We start from the raw sequence: 20,488 nt of genomic DNA on the forward strand, positions 1-20,488 counted from the left end.
AAGGAGGAAATACATTGATGATTCATTTTCATGATGAAACACGAAAAGCAAATTTTGTATTCAGCCGCCTGGCTTTTCATGTCTTGGCCAAACATGTAATGATATCCATGTAACCCTTGGTCCAAAAGGATCAGAGATATTTCTCTGTGTTCCTCTCAGAGGAATTTGGATAATAAGTCTAAAGACTATGCCTCTGTTAATCTCAGAAAAGAAACACAGACAAGCCCTAGACCATGTTTTCCTCAAAGCAACCAATCTGATACCTCTCATCTTTTTTTAAATTGAAGTACAGTTGATTTACAATGTTTCAGGGGTATAGCAAAGGCCAAGGCCTTGCTGAGTTTTTTGTTTGGTTTTGTTGCAATTTTTATTGGAATATAGTATCTTAACTCATTTCTGGACACAATCATGTAATAAACCTCCTGATTTCTAGCAATGTAAGAAAATACCTATTAAAAACCCACAAGTTCTACTCATTGTCGGCCTTTGCTGGCATTCTGTCACTAGAGAATACACACCAGTATCTGGTATGTTGCAAGCTTTCAAGATAGCCTGGATTTTAAAAGTCAGTCCATTAGTTGTATCTGATGGATGTAGATTTGTCTCCTAGTTCACTTTATGTCACGAGCTAAAACTGTGAACCTAACTTCCTCTTATTGGTGGGTAATAACTGAAAATAAAGATTTCATTGTCATGCTCACTTCTTAAAAGTCATAAAAGTAATCAGATGGGAGCTCATTTATCATCATGTGTTTTCTGACCTATGTGTGTACCCCCAAGGGTAATGCCCATTTTTCATTTTTTCACAACCTTAGGTTTTGTTCATATGGAGTGTTTGTTAACCTAGTCTGTCAAATAACAATTGGGAGAAGACCTATTTTAATTAGAAAATTTAATTCTTGTAAAATTAATTTCAAGGACCGACAGGACAATTAGCATTTCTTTTAGGAAACCCCATGGTGACTCAGATGGTAAAGAATCTACCCCCCAAAGCAGGACACCAGGGTTGGGAAGACCCCCTGGAGGGCATGGCAACCCACTCCGGTCTTCTTGCCTGGAGAATCCCCATGGACAGAGGGGCCTGGGGGGCTACAGTCCATGGGGTCCCAAAGAATCGGACACGACTGAACAACTAAGCACAGAGTTGCTTTACAATGTGGTGTTAGTTTCTGGCGCCCAGCAAAGTGAGTCAGCTATATGCATACATATATCCCCTCTTTTTTTGGATTTCCTTCAGGTCACCACAGAGCACTGAGTAGAATTCCCTGTGCTGTATAGTAGGTTCTCATTAGTTGTGTTTCTTTTTGTGATGGGAGTGAGGACAGGGATGGAGGGGACAGAGGTGAGATAAAAACAATGACACATCTCCTGTCCCCACACAGCCAGACTCTGTGCTGCCAGACTCTGTGACCAGCCAGACTCTGGTCACTCAGTGGGGAGGACACGACCGGAGGGCGGAGGGGCTCCAAGGCCGATCAGGAAGTCCCCACATGGAGGAAAACCTTCTCCCTTTCGAGTGTGAATAGACAACTCCACTACAGGATAAAGGGAAGAGCTACAGTGCAGCCCCCAGGCAGTTCTGGACATTTCTAGTCTCAGGGGACCTGAGAGGCAAACCACTGCTGAAAGCCCTCCTGGCACTGAGCTCCTCGCTACATCGCACCCCCTCTTAGACATTTTTAGTCATAAAACTGACCCCCCACGAAGCCCTCGGCTCTAGCACAATGACAAGAAAGCAACTACCTTAATGATGACGTCGGCGTGAGACAGGGGGTCACCATCCACCGCTTCCACTGGGACCTCGTAGGACACTGTGTACTTCAGGAATCCACCGAAGGCCGTCAGCTGGAACCACGAAGGGACAGTGAGCACCGAGAGGAGGGAGCATAGCCCGCAGTCAGAGGACACGGTGCTTAGGACTCATCTGGAAACTGCTGGGCTGCGAGGCGTCCCCAAGGCCCCAGCACGTAAGGACTTCACATTTAAGGCAGTGGATAGGAAGCATGTTATACGAATCTTCTGTTTAACGGACATCACCAAATGCAGGATATTGTTTAAATGCACAGAAAATGCACTCCTTCTTAGAGCTAATGAGATAAATTACTATGAACTTCTGCTAGTCCAACAACAGACCTTTATTTCATGGAAGAACTGCAGCGGGTGGAGAGTTTGCCCCAGGACTACGGTCTCAACATTGGGTCTCATCACCGTGCTTGTGGGAGGACGAGAGACACATGAGTGATCAGCCAAAGGAAGGACTAAGGGCTCTCTCCCTGACCCCATATCCTTTAATGTAAAAGAGACATTTTTTTTTTTTTCTGCCAGCTGTGGTACAAAAACACAATGTTCAGAAGCCAATTTCTGCACCATAAAAAAATTGGAGAGGTGATCCCAGGCATACAAACTACTGAATTTTGGTGATAAGACCTCATTCTAAACAGAAAATGACTTCTAAGATTGTAATTTAGTGCGGAAAAGCAATCATTAAAAAAAAATAAACACCAATTAAACATACACAAAACAGCTATAAAATTTTAAATGTAACCATCAAATTAACTAGAATGGACTATGGTATGAGACCTACAACATGACTTAAACCAAAGGCGAGGCTAAGGCAAGTAGGGAGCCAGAGACATTGAGGGATATTCCACTGAATATATTTTCAGATCAGAATCTGGAGAAGGTGCGTGACTGGTGAGGAGGGACAGGACCACGTCACAGAAGGGAGAAGTTAAATCATATCAACCAACTTCCCACTTTTGTAGAATCCCCTTTGAGCATTTTCTTACAATGGAAAGGATCCTATCTGTTCTTAAACATGAACTTCACGTGAGCAACAATCATGAGAAAGAAGCAGGGGGACCCCTGCACACCCTTTCTAGGAATGTTCTATACACCCAGTGAGACAGGTATGGGCTTCCCAGATAGCTCAGTACTAAAGAACCCGCCTGCCAAAGCAGGAGATACGGGTTCGATCCCTGGGTTGGGAGGATCCTCTGGAGAAGGAAATGGCAACCCACTCTGGTATTCTTGCCTGGGAAACCCCATGGACAGAGGAGCCTAGCAGGCAACAATCCTTGGGGTCGCAAAGAAGCAGACAGGACTGAGCATAAAACTGGTACACGGCTGACTCCACAGAACAGGGACGCAAGGGACCTTCACAAAGGCCCGGGTGACCCAGGAACCCAGAGCAAGGCAGAAAGTCTGTATGGGAGAAGGGGACAGGCTTCCCCTACCTACCAGGGGCTTACCATGGTGCCAGGAAGGACACAAGTTCGTATTTTAATGATGTAGTAAAGTCAAGCAGGGATAAAAAGACCATGGGAGTCAGGTGCAAGTAAACACTATGTGATAGTCTGCCAAATGCCCAAGAGAACGACGAGACTACGTGAAAGGCCAACCAAATTCTTCGCGAATATGCTCGAGATCCCTGCCCCAGACATTGTCACCACAGATACCTTGTTTCCCAGGTAGGCCTCCGGGGCCGCCCAGTAGTACTGGGAGGTCAGCCGCTGCTCCACCGCCGAGTTGTTGATGCTGATCTGGTGACGTCCACCCAGGGCATCCTGCTGGGACCGGATCTGGTTGGAACTGACCAAGTCGGTGACCAGCCACCCAGACATATCTTTCACCTTCAAAAAAGATCCAAGAATTTCAGACGTGTGGATCCCTTTGGGTTTCCCTCAGCCCAGCGCTAGCATCTTCACAGTGAAGGGGCAGCCCCAGAGAGCTCAACCAGGATGGAGTTCACACATCGTGGCTTCTACTCGTCAAAAGCCAGAAAACCTAAGAATGAGTCACACTCCCCCAAACCCAGGTCAATTAGAAATAGATGAGCAAAACTGTACAGGCCATGGATATATATCTCAGATTAAAGCAATAGCAAAAAACTCAATAAATGCACTGAATAAAACATCTCTGGCTAATGCTGACTTCTTCATTGCTGTCCCCTACTTCTTAGCCAAATGCCAAAACCTATATAAAGCCTCCAGATCCTATCCTCCTAATCTGTCACCTATGTAGAGATGACAGGAGACCACCCACAGGAACACTTAGCCCTGCTCAAGTATTGACCAGAATCCCCCCTCCCCAGGCACTAGCAAGGAAGGAGAAGGGAGGTCAGGGAAGAGCCCAAAGCTTGAGCCAGCATGCTGTCCCTCTAGAAACCAACCCCCCAGACTCTCTGTTCCCCAAACAGCTAGGACGCCCTGACTGTCCTCGTAATCTCCATGCCACCTGCCACACTCCCATCTCCCAGCTTTCGGAAGGTGCCCCCACCTGGCTGACGGGCCAGGAGAGGCTTTCACAAACGTCGGAGACGCCGAAGCAGAAGCACTCGGAGCAGCCCTGGGGATTCTTTTCCTCCAAGTTATAGAATCCTGGCTTGCAGCGATCACAGTGACTCCCCTCAACATTTTCCTGCAAGTGAAGCAAACAATTAGCTTTTGAAACCAGTAACGGACAGAATAAAATGACATGAACATGACACAGTCCTGGAGAGTCTCTTGGACAGCAAGGAGATCAAACAAGTCAATCCTAAAGGAAATCAAGTCTGAATATTCATTGGAAGGGCTAATGCTGAAGCTGAAGCTCCAATACTTTGGCCACCTAATACGAAAACCCATCTCATTGGAAGAGACCCTGATGCTGGGAAAGACTGAAGGCAAAAGGAGAAGACGGTGGAAGAGGATGAGCTGGTTAGGTAGCATCACTGACTCGATAGACGTGAATTTGGGCAAACTCCAGGAGATAGAGGAGGACAGGGGAGCCTGATGTGCCGCGTGGGGTCACAAAGAGTCGAACACAACTGAACAACTGAACAACATGACATTAGCGGGAAACATGTCTGGTGACCCAGACACAGGTAAAGAAAAAGACAAATGCAAAGCCTCATGATGTCACAATTTCCAGATAGTCTGAAATATTATCATCTGATTTTGTACTCAAGACTGAAGCTAAGGATCTAGAGCTTGGTTGTTATATTGAAATGGCTTTTTCGTATCGTTTTGTCTTAAATCTTCTATGTTTTCCAAACTTTCAAGCATTTTAAAATCTGAAGAGGACTTTATTCATCTTGTAAATGAATGCTCAAGATTATTTACTGTCATACATACCTTACAGAGACAAGACTCAGAGCAGGGTTCCTCATTCACGCTGCCAGCTGGGTTGCAGTCACAGGACACACACTCCGGGTAACCCTTATAGCCGAAATGGCAGCGATCACATTTCTCTCCCGCATAACCTTCTTTGCATGGACACTGACCTGGCCACTTCCCTTCAAAGAAAAGTGGCAAAATGATCCAACAGGAAAGTAAAAGGGGTTTAAAGCAGGGGCCAGCCAACTATTCTATAAAAGGCCAGAGAGTACATACTGTAGGCTTTTTGGCCAGCCTCTGCTGCAACTATTCAACTCAGCCCACATGGCTTGAAGGCAGCCACAGATGGTACATAAACAGATGGAAATGGCTCTGTTCCAATAAAACTTTTTTTATAAAGACAGTGGTGCCAGATATGGCCCATAGAACATAGTTGACAACCACCCCTGGTTTAAAGAAAGAAAAGATGGAAAACACATGTAACTGTAAAATAATGCAGTAGCTTGTGAAAACCATTCAGTTCCTCCTTGAAAGGCTAAGCATAGTGTAGCCGTAAGAGCTAGAGATGCCACTCTGAAGTATCTACCCAAGAAAAATGGAAACATATGTCTTCCTCAAAACTTTTACACAAAGGCTCATAGCAGCATTATTCACAATAGTCAAAACGTCAAAACAGCTCAAATATTTATCTACTGATGAATGAGTAAACTAAACACACACACAATGGAGTATTATACAGCAAGAAAAAAAGAATGAAATGCTGTGACCTGCTACAACAGGGATGAAATTTGAAAATAGTATGATTGCTGAAAGAAGCCAGTCACTAAAGACCACATGTTCTATGCTTTTATTTCTATGAAATGGCCAGAATAAGCAAATCTCTAGAAAGAAAATAGCTCAGTGGTTGCCTAGAGCTGGGGCGGGGCAGGGGAGGGGTGAAGGGAAACAGGCAGTGAAACTGCCAATGGGTCAGGGGGCTTCTCTACAGGGTGATGGAAATATTCCAATACTGGATTGTGGTGAAACAATGGACTGTACACTTTAAATGGGTATATTGTATGCAATTATATCAGAAAATTCTTTTTTAGGGAAAACGTACAGAAGCCAGTGGTGGAGGGTGATGAGCACTGTCTTTTGCTTTAATGCCAGCTTTGAAAGTTGCAGACTCTTGGCCAAGTTTCTCAAGTGCTCTGAGCTACAGTTTCCTTGCCTGTGGAGTGGGTAAATAACTTACTTGCTATGATTAAAAATTAAAATCATGTGTATTTTTTAGTGAACCCAATCAAAGGTAACTGTCATCATCAGCATCATCTTATCGTGGGTTGCAGATATGAATCACTGCTGCTGCTGCTGCCAAGTCGCTTCAGTCATGTCCGACTCTGTGCGACCCCATGGACTGCAGCCTACCAGGCTTCTCCGTCCATGGGATTCTCCAGGCAAGAACACTGGAGTGGGTTGCCATTTCCTTCTCCAATGCATGAAAGTGGAAAGTGAAAGTGAAGTCACTCAGTCGTGTCTGACTCTTAGCAACCCCATGGACTGCAGCCTACCAGGCTCCTCCATCCACGGGATTTTCCAGGCAAGAGTACTGGAGTGGGTTGCCATTGCCTTCTCCATATGAATCAGTAGTTCCTGTAATTCACCACCACCCCCAACCAGCGGGCCCCACAGTGAGCACACCCTTCTCGGGTGATCAATATCCATTTCCACTGCCAGCAACTGAGCACCGGAGGGGGCCACAGGGGTCTCCGAGCAGATACAGCCTATTCAGGGGACTCTGGCATTTGCACGTCCATTTGCCAGTTTTGGAAATGGAAAGAACACTGACATTTACAAGGTTACCTGGAGGATTTGCTTGCGTTGTAGGGGGATGTATGCTTAAGCCTCTGCCTGTCTTCTGAGAGCTAAATGCAGTGATTGATATTTACTGTTCCACATATGACTTGAAACAGAGCCTCATTTCTTCTTTCATCAAAAGCTCAATTAACCTCTCAAATGTCATTTCGTCACCTTGACATCACCATCTCCACCCCTCCCTTCCTCAAATTTATCACGATTGGTAATTTTGCTTTATGCCCAGGGCACCGAGACTTGGCTTTATATTATTCGTGGACTTGTTCATTTAGTGTCTGCCTATGAGCAGAGACCTTGCTCATCTGTTCAACTGTGTATATATATATGTTCCCAGGTCCTAAAAAACTGCCTGGCACATAGTAGTAGGTGCTTCATAAATATTTGATAAGCAAAACATCAATAGAGAATCATCACCAAATTATTACACAATGGTAACAGTCTTGCTAGGTGCAAATCTTACACACACACACACACACACACACATCGATTACGAGCACAGAAATGAATCAAGTACCTCTGTGTAAGTCAGAGTGAAGGTCATCCTTAATACAGACAGAACTGAGGGACCCCACAGGGTCACAGTCACAGGGGCGACAAGGGTGGTCCTCATAAGGAGACACCTGAAAGGCAGAGGTTGTACTAGATTATCTTGCTAGAAATAACAGCAATCTTAGCATTAACACTGACAATAACATCAATGACAAAGTGTTAATTTTTCATCCCAGATGTGACTATCACCATGATTTTGTGTACCCAGGGTGTGTAGGTCCAGCCAGAAAATACCAAACATCCTTTTGATGGTGACAGCCGCTGGCATCATTAGCAAAGTGTCCTCCTTTCCCATTATCACAGCTCTCAGGCCTCCTAGCTCTGCTGTGACCTGGAGTTATTTAGAAGCATCTCCTATAACCCAGCCACCACGGGATTCCCATGTCAGCTACATGTCAAGTGAGAAGTGTGCACTTCCTTTGAGCAGGAGACAGCTGCTTCAGTTATTGGCTGACCCTCCACGTGAACACTGAGTATCACAAAACTCTGAGAGGATGCAGCCAGGGGGCTCTGAATTCAAATTAAGTAGCAGTGACCGAACATCCTACTCTGAGCCAGAAAAGAGGACAATAGAGCAGGATACCTATACTGAAGAACACAAGCTAAAAAACAAAGATTAAGTGGCAGATATTCCCAGGGCAACTGCCAGTAGAAGGACAGAAGAAAAATCATGAGTCAAAGTCTAAGAAAGGTCCTAAGAACTGGAATCCTTATAATTACACGCACATACCCCTTACTAGAGGGATTCTGAACTAGAAAACAAAACAAATGAGAAATGGTCAGGACTCAAAACCTTCCTTATCTTCACAGCTGGCTGCCTGTAACTCTTATTTCAGCCCTTTAATTAGTGATTGATTTTATAGTTAACCATTGGGCACATCTGTCTCCCCAATCAAGTTTTAAGTTCCTCGAAAACAAATGGTTTCTTTTTCACCTTTATATGCCTTCAATTGCTTGGATTATAAAAGACTCCCTAATAAATATTCAGTCAAAAAAGGAATACAGACAAATGTTATAAAAGGAAATGTCTCCAGTGCTGTCGTTCTGTGTGGTGGTCTGAGGCTCTTTCCTACCACAAAGCTGGCACTTACCCGACGGGGTCTGTAATATCCATCCGCACTCTTACCCCGTGGGGTCTGTAATATCCATCCGCACTCTTACCCCGTGGGGTCTGTAATATCCATCCGCACTCTTACCCCGTGGGGTCTGTAATATCCATCCACACAGGTTTCACAGTTGACACCCATGGTGTTCTGCAGGCAGCCAATGCAAACCCCTCCTCCTCTGAACTGTCCAGCAATATTCAGGCTTCTCCTCTGATTGGCCACATCTTCATCATAGTAACAGTCTTTGGCTTTATTGTGGCAATTGCATTCTAGGAGAATATTTTCACATCTCAGTTAATATAGACATCGTGGTCTAGATAACACAAGCGTTCCTTCCCTAAATAAGTTTTGCAGAAAGTGAAAGTTGCTCAGTTATGTTTGACTCTTTGCGACCCTATGGATTATACAGTCCATGGAGTTCTCCAGGCCAGAATACTGGAGTGGGTAGCCTTTCCCTTCTCCAGGGGATCTTCCCAACCCAGGGATCGAACCCAGGTCTCCTGCATTACAGGTGGATTCTTTACCAGCTGAGCCACCAGGGAAGCCCAAGAATACTGGAGTGAGTAGCCTGTCCCTTCTCCAGTGAATCTTCCCGACCCAGGAATCGAACCAGGGTCTCTTTTATTGCAGGCGGATTTTTTACCAGCTGAGCTACCAAGCAAGCCTGGCTATAAATTAAAACTATAGAGTAAGTCATGGGCCACCTTCTGGAGGCTTTGGGGAATAGCTATCTGAATTATGAGTTTGCACACCCACTGGATCCATCAACCTCTTTCCTGGGATCACATTCTGCAGAAGCACCTGCTCACTTGTCAGTGACCAAGGTGAACCACTGTACCACTGCCTGTGTTAACAGAAGACTTGCTGTTGTTGTTCAGTCGCCAAGTTGTGTGTGACTCATTGTGACCCCCATGGACTGCAGCACGCCAGGTTCCTCTGTCCTTCACTATCTCCTGGGGTTTGCTCAAATTGTCCACTGAGTGGGTGATGCTATCTAACCGTCTCTGATAACAAACAAAATACCATAGGTAGGTATATGTTTTGAATGTACATCTATATAATGGAGTTCAATGCAACTATTTTTTAAAATTAATTAATTTGGCTGCACCAGGTCTTCGTTGCAGCATGTGGGATCTATTTCCCTGATCAGGGATCGAACCTGAGTCCCCTGAATTGGGAATGCAGAGTCTTTGCCACTGAGCCAGCAGGGAAATTCCCCAGTGCAACTATTTTTAAAGCAGCATTTCATACCACTAATATGGAAAGATTTTCTTTAAGATATATTGTTAAATATAAAAGCAATGCACAGATCGACATGCACATTACATTAGATTCTATGCACAAATTGTGTAAGGTGTTAACATGCTTTACTTGCACAAACATTTCAGGAAGAACCTACTAGGAAATAATACAAAGAGAGAAGGGTAGAGATAGAAATATATAAATATGCTTTAATATATTGTAGATATTGGAACCTTGTGAATATACTGTCTATTTAAAATCTAAATCCCAATTAATACAGAATAAATGAATACATGGTAAGGGAAATCAAATAAACAGTAAATTATAATGATATATCAGGTCTCAATCCTTCACATCTTATGACAGTAGTATGCAGCTTTGGGAGTTACTTGAGTATCTAAGAAAACCATTTTATTGTTGTTCAGTTGCTAAGTCGTGTCTGACTCTTCTCAGCCCTCCAGACTGCAACATGTCAGGCTGCCCTGTCCTTCACCATCTCCCTGGGTTTGTTCATGTCCATTGAGTCGGTGATACAATTCAACTATCTCATCCTCTGTCACCCTCTTCTCCTCCTGCCCTCAATTTTTCCCAGCAGCAGGGTCTTTTCCAAACCATTACACACTATAAATATGAAGTCACTGGCAACTGAAGCAGACGAAGGGGGAAGACTCCACATCCCTGCACCTCTGAGCGGCCTCACCTTCACACGTGTTCCCGGAAGAAACAGTGCCGGGTCTCCAAGGCTGCTGGTGGTACCCAGGGCAGCATCGATTGCATCTGTCCCCACACGTGTTATGTTCACACTGACACTGGAATTTCTAGGCGATAAGGAACATAAAACTGCATCTGAAAATTGACCTGCATGCTTTTCTTAAGTTTATTTCAAGAAAAATTCATCACAGTCAAATACATAGCAAGGGTTTGCAGTTGAGGATATATGGTGACATATAAGGAAATTGGTATTTCATTTTTAAAGATAAAAATAAACATAGAACCTGGTTACATGCAGAACTGAGAAGAAATAAAACAAACTAACATGGGTTAACTAACAAAAACTTTTCAAAACAGATATGTTGACTTGAAAGGTTTGGAAGCTCCTATGAGCAACTTTCTTTAAAAAAAAAAAAAAATTTTATTTTGGCTGCATCAGTTCTTAGTTGTAGAATTCGGTATCTAGTTCCCTGACTGGGGATCAAACCTGGGCCCCCTACTCTGGGAGCACAGACTCTTACCCACTGGACCACCAGAGAAGTTCCTGAATAACTTTCTTCATATTCATCTCTGTATTTTTCAGCATTAATAAGAGAATAATCCTATTCAGGAGTTAAATTATAACAAAGATTTGGAAAAAATAAAAAGTAATTCCATGTAAGTTATTTAAGAGAAGAAGAAAGGAGAATGTCCTCTTCTTCACTTAATATGATGCTGAAACATGAAAACTTTGTTTTATCTTGATTTAGCACCACAGAAAGGAAAGAGGAAGGGACTCTTAAAACCATAAGCATAATTTCTAACTGCACATGATTTTCACTTACTATCTTATAGAAAAGAGCTTTAAAATTCAAAAGGCCACCGGATTGGACACTATTTTACAGTTAAAGGTTAAAATGGCAAATATTATGTTATATCTTGTTTTGCAACAAAAATAATTCCTAGAAAGATTTAATTAAAACGTATTCTTCAACCAAAGCAAAATTAAACTGTCTTTAAAAAATTAAACCAGTTAAATTATCTGAAAAGTTCTTTTTTTGTGGCATGATTTTAAAACTTTCAACACTTGCCTTAAATAAAAAGTGCAATGCCAACATTATAGCTACAACTTCTGAAGTTTTAGTAAAATGTGAGATACTACTACTCACCTTTGTACCTTCATCCCATGGGCAGCTACTAGCATGGCCATAACAGATACACATTCCTCCAACAGAAATGTCTTTTATTGAATAATAATACTAAGGAAAAAGAAAGTTAAAAAAAAATTAAAACCTCTTCTATTTCAGTGCAAAGAAAATGACATCCACACAAATACCTCAGTTGCTATCGGTAATCAAAAACACACATATACCTTTTAAATCATATTTCATGCACAAATAAATATAAATAAAATATTTATGTTCAATTAAAGTAAATAATGTTCAAATTAGCTCATCAATAGAAACCAAAGGAGTTGAAAAAGAATTTCCCAACTTGGCTCCATCATAAACTGAGGCAGTCATATTCGAAACCTAGGCTACTGAAAACTCTAAAAATATTCCTAATTTGAATACAGCCCTATATAAACTACCCACTCCAGTATTCTGGCCTAGAGAATTCCATGGACTAGAGAAGTCCATGGAGTTGCAAAGAGTCATACATGACTGAGCGACTTTCACTTTTTCACTATATAAAAAGGATAACTCATGACCAAGTAGGCCTTATCCCAGGGGTGCAGAGTTAATTTAACATGTAAAAATCAATAAATGTGAATCACCATTTTAACAGAATAAAGGAGAAAAACTAAGATCCTTTCATTAGATGCAGAAAAAGCATTTTAAAGAAGGCAACACCATCATTCAAAAAACTCAGCAAACCAGAAGCAGAAGTAAGCTTCTTCAGTCTAATAAAGGTGTGTCTATGGAAAACCTGGATCTAACTGTGGAAAGTTAAGCACTTTCCTCCTAAAATCGGCTCTCACCATTTCTAGTCAACATTTTAGTCACCCATACAGTTCAATAATGCAAGAAAAAGGGTGTCAAAGGCAAATAGAGGGCACAGTAAGACTGAACTGTCTTTATTTGTAGATAAAATGATTGTGTACATAGAAAATCTATCAAAAGCTACAAGAATTTGTAAATCGGGATGAACAAAAATGAGTTACACTTCTATATACTAGAATGAACAAATGGAAAACAAATTTTAGAAAGCAAGCCATTAACACTAACATTCAAAAACATGAAATACTTAAAAATAAACTGAACAAAAGATGGACGATAAACAGTAGATCAATGCCAAGAGGGGTGAAAGAAGTCAGACATAAGTGGAGAGGTATAGCACCTTTGTGAACTGGATGATCCAATACTACCAAAATGTCTTCCAAAATTCCTCCTAAATTGATCTATTTGATCTATGGAATCAATGGACTCCCAGCGAAGGTCTCAGCAGGCTTTCTTTCTTTCTTTCAGCAGAAATGTACAAACTGATTCTAAAACTCATAAGGAAACGCAATGAACTTGGAACAGCCTAACCAATCCTGGAGAACAACTGAAGTGGACTGTTACAATACCTGACGTCAAGACTTCTACAGTAATGGAGAAAGACCCTTATTGGCATAAAGATAGACAAACAGATCATCAGAACAGTACAGTGTCCAGAAATGCAGCCACAGTAATAAGGTCAAGTAATTTTCAACAGGCCACAAAATACTTTAAAGAAAAAAAGAATGTATATATTTTCAACAAGTCGTGTGGAACAATTGTATGTGCACATGGAGAATAAATCCATGTAACTTCTACCTTACACCAAATAAAAAATGAACAAGAATGGATAATAGGGGTGAAAACTAAAACTATAAAACTATTACAAAAAAGCATCAGAAAATATTTTTGTAAACTTGGGGTAAACAAGTATTTTTCAGAGAGGAATAGAAAGATTAATTCTGAGGAAAAAATGATAAATTGCATTTTATCAAAATTAAAACTTCTACTCATCGAAAGTCATAGTTAAGAAAGTGGGTAAGCAAGAGACAGAGGATGGAGAATGGATTTTCAGTAGAGACACATCTGACAAAGGATTTGTACACAAGATATATAAAGATATTTATAACTCAGGAATAAAAATACAGCTAACCCAATTTAAAGATGGATAAAAATGTGATCAGATACAAATAAGCACAAACTCAACATAATTCTCAAGGAGATACAAATACCCAAGGAGACAATCCTCCATGCACTTCGGCACTGCTGAGGTGACAGTGACCGACACCCCAGTGTGGACATGTGTGGTGTACCCGGAGCCCTCACACACTGCTGCAGAATGGCATAGCTGCTTTTGATGTCTCAGTAAATTCCCCAAAATTAAACATACAGCTATCCTGTAACTTGGTTGTCCCATTCCTACTTTATCCAAGGGGTTTGAAAATGTCTGTCCCTACGAACCTTGTACATTGACTATACATATATCTCAAAGTTTAAACTTTTAAGTGGAAAAAAAAAAAAACAACCCAACAACTCTCACTTGCTTGGTCAGTCGTGGAGCCAGATCAGAATGAAGAAATGGCCACTACATCCCCTGCAAGACGATGTCATCGGATGAGTGGAGACAAGGGGGCCTGAGGACATCAGAACTTGTACCTCATTTAAAGTTGGCATTTAATGTTGTCAACAAAACTAAGAAAAAAGGCCAACCAGGGAAGAAATGTCTATTTCCCTTAAATGACATAAAGTTTTTCCATAGGTCAGGAGCCCCGCCTGACTTACTCGTCTGGTGACAATAGGGTCCAGGTCTTTAGGGTCCCGGTGGCTGAGGGTCATAAGATCGGCGTTGAGGGTTCGGATGCGCTGTAAACGCAGGCGGATGTATCGTGCAGAAGTGAAATCCAGCAACTTGGGTGAAAGATCGTCAGAGCTTGGTCTGCCATTGATTAACGACGTGTGAATCTAAAGATAAAACATTAAAATAAAGAAATATCCATTTTAAGCATTCCAAAAAAATGTAACTCTGATGGTTCAAATTCAGGACATAATCTTTACAGATATTATCTAAAATCAAAACAAATAACTAGGTTCTTATAGGAATCTAATGTTCATTGACACTTGTGAACAGCAATGATCACAACCCAAGTTCAGTTTATTAAAGTCATTCATTCTACTGTCTCAGGGATTGTAGGAAACCTTTAAACAAGAACACTTCTCCTGGTGTGATGAGAGCATTTTAACATGGATGTGCAGGCATCTGTGAACCAGAGTCTAAATGTCAAGGACAGACTGAGGAGATGGGAAAAGGTGCCTGGGAGCTTTGTAACTCCCACTCTCTCAACTCATCTCTGCTCTTGAAACAATGCAGGGCCTGCTGCAGAGTTCCTGTGTGAAAAAGCACTTTTTTTGGAGGGTTTTTGTGGTTTTAGCTCATTAAGGCATTCTAGCAAGGCACGGCTAGGTTTTGATCACACTCTGATTTAATGATGTGTGTGCAGTCTGGGCATGTAGAGCACAGAACTGGAACACTTCATCAACCATATCCAACCCACAACACCCCCAGGGAGAGTGAGAACTTCCTGGAGAAAACTGGGAGCTCTATCAACAAATGCTGTTGCACTGGTGTCATGGGAAGGATCCTCCAGGGAGGACGTGATGAATTATTAAATCACAGCAGAGTGAAGTTGAGGGACCTTGAAGGGAAGAAGTCAATAAATAACATGTGTCGGGGGCAACATGAAGCATCAGTAGACAGCAGGCAATGATACCTTAGCTCCAGAATCTCAATAGTTAAAGATCTCTGTGATCTGCACCAGGAGAGATTTATTTTGAGTCCTCGGCTTTGGCTCCTACGACAGCTGTGTTGTCATTGGAGGTGGGGAAAAACAGACCTCCCAGCCGGTAGGGGGCGCCTTACCTCTCCGTGCTCAAGCGGCACCAGTCTGGAGTAATAGGAGGTGCAGATGACTTCGTCATCCGCCCTGTAGGTGGGCGGCCCCCGTCTCGGAGTGATGTTGTAATGCGTCAAACATTCCGTGTCACTGACCGCATAGTACTGCCAGGGGCTGAACTTGACACCATCCACAGAACGTTCCAAGATCCAGTTTCCAGGTCGAGGGGCATTAGCTGCCTTGATGATGACATAAGCGACCTGGAAGACCTGGAACAAAGCCATTGAAAAGTCTCAATCAATAATCAGCAACAAGTGCTTGGAAACCAAAGTGCCTCTTGAGAGCACTGCCATATGACGACTTCCAGTGTCTTTTACTGCTTTTGAAGATAACTGCTCATAAGTGTTCATCAGAGATGTATCTTGTAAATGTTTTGCTGGTGGCATTTGCTTTCAAAATATACTCAAACTGTTCACAAATGAATCTGTATTACTGTTATTAGCAGTGTACTTTTTAAAATATGTTTTGAGTGTGCTGTGTACCTTGTGGGATCTAGTTCCCCCATCAGACGTGGAACCTGTGCCCCTTGCATGGCAGCATGAAGTCTTAACCACTGGACCACTAGGGAAGTCCCAATAATGTTAATAAGTGCCTGTTTTCTTGTTTTCAATGTCTTTTTCCAGCAGGATTCTTAATGGTCGTAGTTGCAATATATTTCGCTAATAGTAGTGTTAAATGTATTTCTCATACATTGATTTGGAGATAACACATCTGAACATGAGAAAAAAAGTTAACTTACTACACACCTATCATAATGGTTAAAATCCAGACCACTAACAGCACGGAATGCTGGTGAGGTTGTGGAGTGACAGGAACTCTCATTCAGAGCTAGTGGAAATGCAAAATGCTGCAGCTACTTCAGAAGATAGTTTGGTGATTTCTTACGAAATTAAATATGATCTAACCATACAATGGTGTGATCACTCACCTAGAGTGATCATTCACATCCCGGAATGTGAAGTCAAGTGGGCCTTAGACAGCATCACTACAAACAAAGATAGTAGAGGTGATGGAATTCCAGTTGAGCTATTTCAAATCCTGAAAGACGATGCTGTGAAAATGCTGCACTCAATATGCCAGCAAATTTGGAAAACTCAGCAGTGGCCACGGGACTGGAAAAGGTCAGTTTTCATTCCAATCCCAAAGAAAGGCAATGCCAAAGAATGCTCAAACTACCGCACAATTGTACTCATCTCACATGCTAGTAAATTCTCCCAATAATGTTAATAAGTGCCTGTTTTCATACATACACACATCATATGCTCAAAATTCTCCAAGCCAGGCTTCAGCAATACATGAACCGTGAACTTCCAGTGTTCAAGCTGGTTTTAGAAAAGGCAGAGGAACCAGAGATCAAATTGCCAACATCCGCTGGATCATCAAAAAAGCAAGAGAGTTCCAGAAAAACATCCATTTCTGCTTTATTCATTATGCCAAAGCCTTTGACTGTGTGGATCACAATAAACTGTGGAAAATTCTGAAAGAGATGGGAATACCAGACCACCTGATCTGCCTCTTGAGAAACCTATATGCAGATCAGGAAGCAACAGTTAGAACTGGACATAGAACAACAGACTGGTTCCAAATAGGAAAAGGAGTACATCAAGGCTGTATATTGTCACCCTGCTTATTTAACTTACATGCAGAGCACATCATGAGAAACGCTGGGCTGGAAGAAGCACAAGCTGGAATCAAGATTGCTGGGAGAAATATCAGTAACCTCAGATATGCAGATGACACCACCCTTATGGCAGAAAGTGAAGAGGAACTCAAAAGCCTCTTGATGAAAGTGACAGAGGAGAGTGAAAAAGTTGGCTTAAAGCTCAACATTCAGAAAACGAAGATCATGGCATCTGGTCCCATCACTTCATGAGAAATAGATGGGGAAACAGTGGAAACAGTGTCAGACTTTATTTTTTGGGGCTCCAAAATCACTGCAGATGGTGATTGCAGCCATGAAATTAGAAGACGCTTACTCCTTGGAAGGAAAGTTATGACCAACCTAGATAGCATATTCAAAAGCAGAGACATTACTTTGCCAACAAAGGTCCATCTAGTCAAGGCTATGGTTTTTCCAGTGGTCATGTATGGATGTGAGAGTAGGACTGTGAAGAAAGCTGAGTGCCGAAGAATTGATGCTTTTGAACTGTGGTGTTGGAGAAGACTCTTGAGAGTCCCTTGGACTGCAAAGAGATCCAACCAGTCCATCCTAAAGGAGACCAGTCCTGGGTGTTCATTGGAAGGACTGATGTTGAGGCTGAAACTCCAATACTTTGGCAACCTCATGGGAAGAGTTGACTCATTGGAAAAGACCTTGATGCTGGGAAGGATTGGGGGCAGGAGGAGAACGGACGACACAGGATGAGATGGCCGGATGGCATCACCGATTAGATGCACATGAGTCTGGGTGAACTCCGGGAGTTGGTTTTGGACAGGGAGGCCTGGCATGCTGCGATTCATGGGGTCACAAAGAGTCGGACATGACTGAGCAACTGAACTGTACTGAACCATACAATCTAACAATCATGCTCCTTGGTATTTACCCAAAGGACTTGAAAACTTCCACAGGTGAATGGATAAAGGAGGTGTGATGTCCATACAACAGAATATTATTCAGTACTAATAATTTTAAAAATTGACCTCTAATGCCCCAAAAAGACATAGAGGAACCTTAAATGAATATTGCTAAGTGCAAGAAGCCAGTCTGAAAAGGCTACGTACTGGATGAGTCCAACTACATATGACCTCTGGGCTTGTTGGTTTTCTGTTTTTTGTCTTAAGCCTCTCCCCATCTTAGCCCTCACCAATTCCAGGAACACAATTCCTCAAAATTAACCCACCATAAACCAAAATATTTTACTTTCATCTACTGAACTATTCCCTGGGAAGGACAGTTCTATCTCATTATAATAACTTTGTTCACCTACAAGAAACTCCCCCCAATAAAGCACACCCCCTGTTTCTAAAGCATATTAAAAGCAAAATAATGTTATTGGATTTCAGTAATGAGGAAAATCAAGAACTGCTTGTATCCAGAACTGAATGTCCGTGTTTAAAAATCTAGAACCATCTTCATCAATTTAAATCACTTACAGTAATTAAAATAAGGCAAACACTATTCTGCTGGAGCATAAACATCTCAAGAAAATTCTCCTATGAACATAATTACATGGCTTTTTCTTTGGGGGAGTTTTTTTTTTTTTAACATTTCCCCAATTTTGTAATTCATATATTCTATCATTTATATGCTTTTTGATTTACTATATTTTGTTTGCTCGGTTGCTTAGTTGTGCCCAACTCTTTGAGACCCATGGACTATACAGCCTGTCAGGCTCCTCTGTCCATGAAATTCTCCAGGGAAGAATACTGCAGCAGGTTGCCATTTCTTCTTCAGGGGATTTTCCTGACCCAGGAATCAAACCCCAGTCTCCTGTGTCTCCTGCATTGCAGGCAGGTTCTTTACCTGCGGAGCCACAGCACTTGCTGTGGCTGAGAACAAGTTAAGTGCTTTATTAGAACTACTAGCACTTCAAACCTTTCTAACTATATTCTTCTCATGAAATACGTACTGTTACTCCCGCTACTTTACAGATGAGGAAACTGAGGCATAGAAAGATTAAGTAATCTTCCCAGCATCTCACAGGTACTAAAATGTAAACCACGCTTCTGCAGGTTGCAAGGGAAAAGAATGAAACCCTGAGCTGAGCAACAAGTGAACACCAACCCAGTGTTCCAAATCTCTGACCTCAACCAGCAGCAATTGTTTCAATATCATGTTCTTGTGCTTTCATCAGACCCTTGTTGGCTTTTAGACAGAGGTCAGTCACGTGTCACAGAATGATATCCAATGGAAGAGCAAACATACTGGGAAAACTTTAGGACAAATCATTTAAATATCTTGATCAAGGCCTTCAGATATGACGCTGGGCGTTGTTCTCACAATCTCTGAGTAGTTCCCCAGCTGGAGACTGGGAAACAAACCAAAGCTAAGGGATTATGAGATGTAAATCCGCAAAAGTGGAAGAGGGGGCTATGAAGCATCTAGATGCAATATGTTAAATCACGTTACTGGCCGAAACGTCTCCCCAAAATCCAAATGCTGAAGTCCTAACCCCTAGTACCTCAGAATGGGACTGTATCCGGGTAGAGGTTAAAGAGTTAATCAAGGTCAAGGGAGGTCATAAGCCTGTCTGACTGGTGTGCTTTTAGGAAGAGACGATTAGGACCCATACACACACATGGAGGGTCAACCCTGTGAGGACACAGTGAAAAGATGGCCATCTGCAAGCCTAGAGTGGAGGTCTCAGACGGAACTGACTCTGCCAGCACCTTGATCTTGAACTCCCAGTTCCCAGAACTCTGCTAACACATTTCTGCTGTTTAAACCCCCAGGTCTTCCGTATGGGCTATAGCAGCCCTAAGCAAATGAACACAAGCTTGTCTAATTCACCCGTTGTGTGCTGACAAACAGGTCTTAGCACCTAATATAAAAAAAAGTGAGGCTTCTTTGTTAATATATAGAACCTTTGCCCAAATGAAATCCATGACATTTCTGTTGCCGCTCTTTAGCATGGTTGACTGAACTGCCTTGTCTCTCCATATAAGGTTGGCTGAACACAAATTGATGACACAGGGCTTTCACTACATTCAGCGTCACTGAGGTCTTGCCAAAACCTGTAGCTGATACAGCCACTTTCAAATCCACTTTCATCAGGGTTTTCCACCGAGTGGCCTTTGTTAATGATCGCTGGAATGCACATCAACAGTGCCACATAAATAAAGTACACGCACACCCAACACCGCTTTCGACACAGGAATCCAGACAGGAACTTTCATGTGGGCCTCAATCTTTAATGTATTAAATCCACCTCAGGCGCAGAGATAAGAACAATACACGGAGCCTAATTCTCCAGCATCAGGGCTCAGCCTCACATGTGCTGGGGAGGCCAAGCGTCTCTGCTCCCAGGAAAGCTCAGCCGTGTAACTGCAGGGGCCCAGATGCCACACGGGACCCCGGCTGG

The 20,488-nt window shown here is 42.4% G+C and overlaps 1 protein-coding gene across 3 annotated transcripts in view; it reads right to left on the reverse strand.

The window, feature by feature from the left end:
• LAMA1 (laminin subunit alpha 1) overlaps positions 1-20,488 on the reverse strand; it is a 125,481-nt gene that overhangs the window by 67,360 nt on the left and 37,633 nt on the right. For all 3 annotated transcript variants that reach the window (XM_061399901.1, XM_061399900.1, XM_061399899.1), the window contains exons 4-13: positions 15,434-15,676; positions 14,299-14,478; positions 11,707-11,796; positions 10,548-10,665; positions 8,696-8,874; positions 7,465-7,570; positions 5,115-5,275; positions 4,279-4,419; positions 3,459-3,632; positions 1,744-1,845 (exon numbers count right to left, since the gene is read on the reverse strand). In XM_061399901.1, the coding sequence (XP_061255885.1) occupies positions 1,744-1,845; positions 3,459-3,632; positions 4,279-4,419; positions 5,115-5,275; positions 7,465-7,570; positions 8,696-8,874; positions 10,548-10,665; positions 11,707-11,796; positions 14,299-14,478; positions 15,434-15,676 (1,494 nt within the window). The remainder of the gene's footprint in view (positions 1-1,743; positions 1,846-3,458; positions 3,633-4,278; positions 4,420-5,114; positions 5,276-7,464; positions 7,571-8,695; positions 8,875-10,547; positions 10,666-11,706; positions 11,797-14,298; positions 14,479-15,433; positions 15,677-20,488) is intronic.

The sequence above is a fragment of the Bos javanicus genome, chromosome 24 (genome assembly GCF_032452875.1).
Source record: "Bos javanicus breed banteng chromosome 24, ARS-OSU_banteng_1.0, whole genome shotgun sequence".
In the NCBI taxonomy this organism is placed as follows: domain Eukaryota; kingdom Metazoa; phylum Chordata; class Mammalia; order Artiodactyla; family Bovidae; genus Bos; species Bos javanicus.